Below are 3,532 nucleotides of genomic sequence, written 5' to 3'. Positions count from 1 at the left end.
GAATACAAAACACAGTTGTTCTCAGTGTCACACACCAAAACCTCACACAGACTTCAAGGTAAGTGCTGCATTTGTAAAACTGGATGAATTCACAATAATTGTGTTATTTTTTGTTGCATAACTTTACAAATATGAGTGAATCCTGGATTACTGGTTTTGTTGGATCAAATCTAACTGTTCCTCATAAGATCTTCTATCATCCTATCAGATGCAGTTTTTACTTTTGCTGTTGATGCTGACAAGATGTGTTGCAAGTCCTCAAGGTAAAAAAGAATGCTTATTATTCAAGTTAAGTGAAGTAAATGTGTTGCCTTTGGTTATTTACCACTGAATTCACTTCACTTTTGCCCCGATATTCTGCTGAAATTATATTCTTCATGACATTTTATTTTTACACGTATGGTATTGATAGCCTCCTTTCATCTGAAAAAAAGTCATATCAAAATTAATAATTTACTGTCACTAATTAGAGTGTAAAATTGTCTATTCACTGTAAATAAATTGGTGGAGATACAGTGGTGCTCATTCCATTTTTAACAATAAACTTATTCTACTATTTGCAATAAACCTGAATTATTACAATAAGCTAACCCAATGTCTATCTTTTTCATGAGATTAGTTGTCATTCTTCCTCAGAAACACTTCTGTACTGTATTTTTGCAATTTCCTTTGACAGTGAAGAGGAAAAGGATTAAATACATAGTAAAAACATATTGTCTCCCTTTTCAGATCTGTCAAGTAAAATGTTCACGTTCCCACAAGAAACCTCAACATCTCACGTGAGACTGAATACGTCACAGCAAAGCTTCAGTGCTGTAACCATCTGTCACAGGTAGTGTTAAATGTGCAAATGCATAAAAGAGTGTATCTCTAATTGTCAAAAGTTTAATGTATAATGACGTTTCTGTAATGCTCGTAGGTCCTTTACAGACCTCAAAAGAGACCACGCTCTTTTCTCTTTGGCCACACCCAATACAGCCAATGACTTCTTGATTTTCTGGGATCAGAATAATAAGGAGATAGAGCCCCATGTCAAGGATAAAAAGTCAGAATATGGAGGAGTGGACTACAAGCCGAACACATGGCACTCTATTTGCTCCACATGGGACTCTACCACTGGACTGGTTCAACTGTGGTTTAATGGACAACCTTTGGCACGGAAATTCACCTACTCTGGATCCAGCATCACAGGAACTACTATTATTATTCTAGGACAGGTACAGTTTATTTAATAAGATCATATTTCAGAATAATGCTTATAAAATAATAACTTTAATTTACTGTAATTCAAATGTCTGTGCTCTTTACAGGAGCAGGATTCCCATGGTGGTGGGTTTAATGCTAAGCAGTCTTTTATCGGCATGATGTCTGATGTCCACATGTGGGACTACATCCTTTCCCCCTGTGAGATCCATAACTACGTGGATGAGGAAGGCTTCACTCCAGGAAACGTACTCAATTGGAAAGCACTGGACTTCCAGATCACAGGCAGAGTGCTGATAGAGGATAAAATAGTGAGATGTCACTGAAATTAAAACCACATACAAAACCATCAATATATTAGAAGTCAAAATCCTATTTGCTATGCTTTCATGGAAAATACAAAATGTTACTTACAAGTGTCAGATTTTTGTGTAAAAATCATTGCTAAGAATATGGGAGAGGTTTTGATTTTTTTCCTTTCATAATTCAACAATATAATAATAGCTTTTGCTATCTTTAATTAAGATCTAAGAAGATGTTGCCTTTTAGCCTGTATTGAGTTAGGGGAAGATCATAATAATGGTTCAAGTGAAAAAAGGGCATTTACCAAATCGCTGAATTGAGTAGAGCTAGTATTGAGTTTTAAAATATTCATCCACAGGAAGGCAGTCAGGATGGACGACTGGTAATGGCATAAAGAAAGTGAAAAAAGTTAGAATTAGCAAACTTGCATGTTTGAATACTGTCAAGAAAATGTGCATCCTGGTGCTAAATGCAAAAAGGTTTTTCTTCAAGGGATGAGTCTTCATTGTTGCTTTATAAACAAAAATGAAACAGATGTGTGTCATATATTTCTTATATTACCTGTCATTCTGCAATCTGCACTTGATTAAAATCACTACCACAATTTCCTGATTTGATGGGCAATCAATAACAAATCATAACTGGCAAAGAAAAAAAGAAAAAAACACTGAAATGATTGGTGGAGTTCCTGGTTGGGATTAAGATTTTCATTCCCCATCTCTATTAAAAATATTTACCCTGCCAAAGCCCGACACAGTCTCATTTTTTTTCTTTTCTTTTTGCATGGTGCAATTTTACTACAAGTTACTTTTTGCAGACTAAAACTAAAATGTCACTACGTGACTGGTGGCTGTATAAGTTCAGCCATAACAGTTTTATATTGCAATAACATCTGAGCTGTGGAACTTTATGCTTATTTTAAAGGTCCTCTGCCCCCTATTGGCCAAATACTTATGACTGCACCTTCAACTTTGATATTAACATGAACTGATGTCCTTTTGGCCTGTTATTTTTTAGACACTGAAATAAACAATATATTCATTCATCTGGACGACACTAAGTTGTGCTTACTCCCCCTATAGGTGAATGGGGCTATATTTGGCAGAGGGCACAAGTTTCTATTCTAGGACAGGTACAGTTTATTTAATAAGATCATATTTCAGAATAATGCTTATAAAATAATAACTTTAATTTACTGTAATTCAAATGTCTGTGCTCTTTACAGGAGCAGGATTCCCATGGTGGTGGGTTTAATGCTAAGCAGTCTTTTATCGGCATGATGTCTGATGTCCACATGTGGGACTACATCCTTTCCCCCTGTGAGATCCATAACTACGTGGATGAGGAAGGCTTCACTCCAGGAAACGTACTCAATTGGAAAGCACTGGACTTCCAGATCACAGGCAGAGTGCTGATAGAGGATAAAATAGTGAGATGTCACTGAAATTAAAACCACATACAAAACCATCAATATATTAGAAGTCAAAATCCTATTTGCTATGCTTTCATGGAAAATACAAAATGTTACTTACAAGTGTCAGATTTTTGTGTAAAAATCATTGCTAAGAATATGGGAGAGGTTTTGATTTTTTTCCTTTCATAATTCAACAATATAATAATAGCTTTTGCTATCTTTAATTAAGATCTAAGAAGATGTTGCCTTTTAGCCTGTATTGAGTTAGGGGAAGATCATAATAATGGTTCAAGTGAAAAAAGGGCATTTACCAAATCGCTGAATTGAGTAAAAGCAGATTAAAAACTGAGTTTTAAAATATTCATCCACAGGAAGGCAGTCAGGATGGACGACTGGTAATGGCATAAAGAAAGTGAAAAAAGTTAGAATTAGCAAACTTGCATGTTTGAATACTGTCAAGAAAATGTGCATCCTGGTGCTAAATGCAAAAAGGTTTTTCTTCAAGGGATGAGTCTTCATTGTTGCTTTATAAACAAAAATGAAACAGATGTGTGTCATATATTTCTTATATTACCTGTCATTCTGCAATCTGCACTTGATTAAAATCACTAC

General features: G+C 35.1%; 1 protein-coding gene across 1 annotated transcript; it reads left to right on the top strand.

The window, feature by feature from the left end:
• On the top strand, positions 1–1,810 carry LOC310999473 (C-reactive protein-like). The gene is made up of 5 exons (XM_083989913.1): positions 1–58; positions 209–263; positions 730–832; positions 920–1,217; positions 1,311–1,810. The coding sequence occupies exons 2-5, from the start codon at positions 209–211 to the stop codon at positions 1,527–1,529; spliced, it is 675 nt and encodes a 224-aa protein (XP_083846039.1). The 5' UTR covers positions 1–58; the 3' UTR covers positions 1,530–1,810.
• The last annotated feature ends 1,722 nt before the right edge of the window (positions 1,811–3,532 follow it).

Source organism: Trachurus trachurus, assembly GCF_905171665.1.
Source record: "Trachurus trachurus genome assembly, chromosome: 16".
Classification (NCBI taxonomy): Eukaryota; Metazoa; Chordata; class Actinopteri; order Carangiformes; family Carangidae; genus Trachurus; species Trachurus trachurus.
This window is presented reverse-complemented; position numbering and strand designations above follow the sequence as displayed.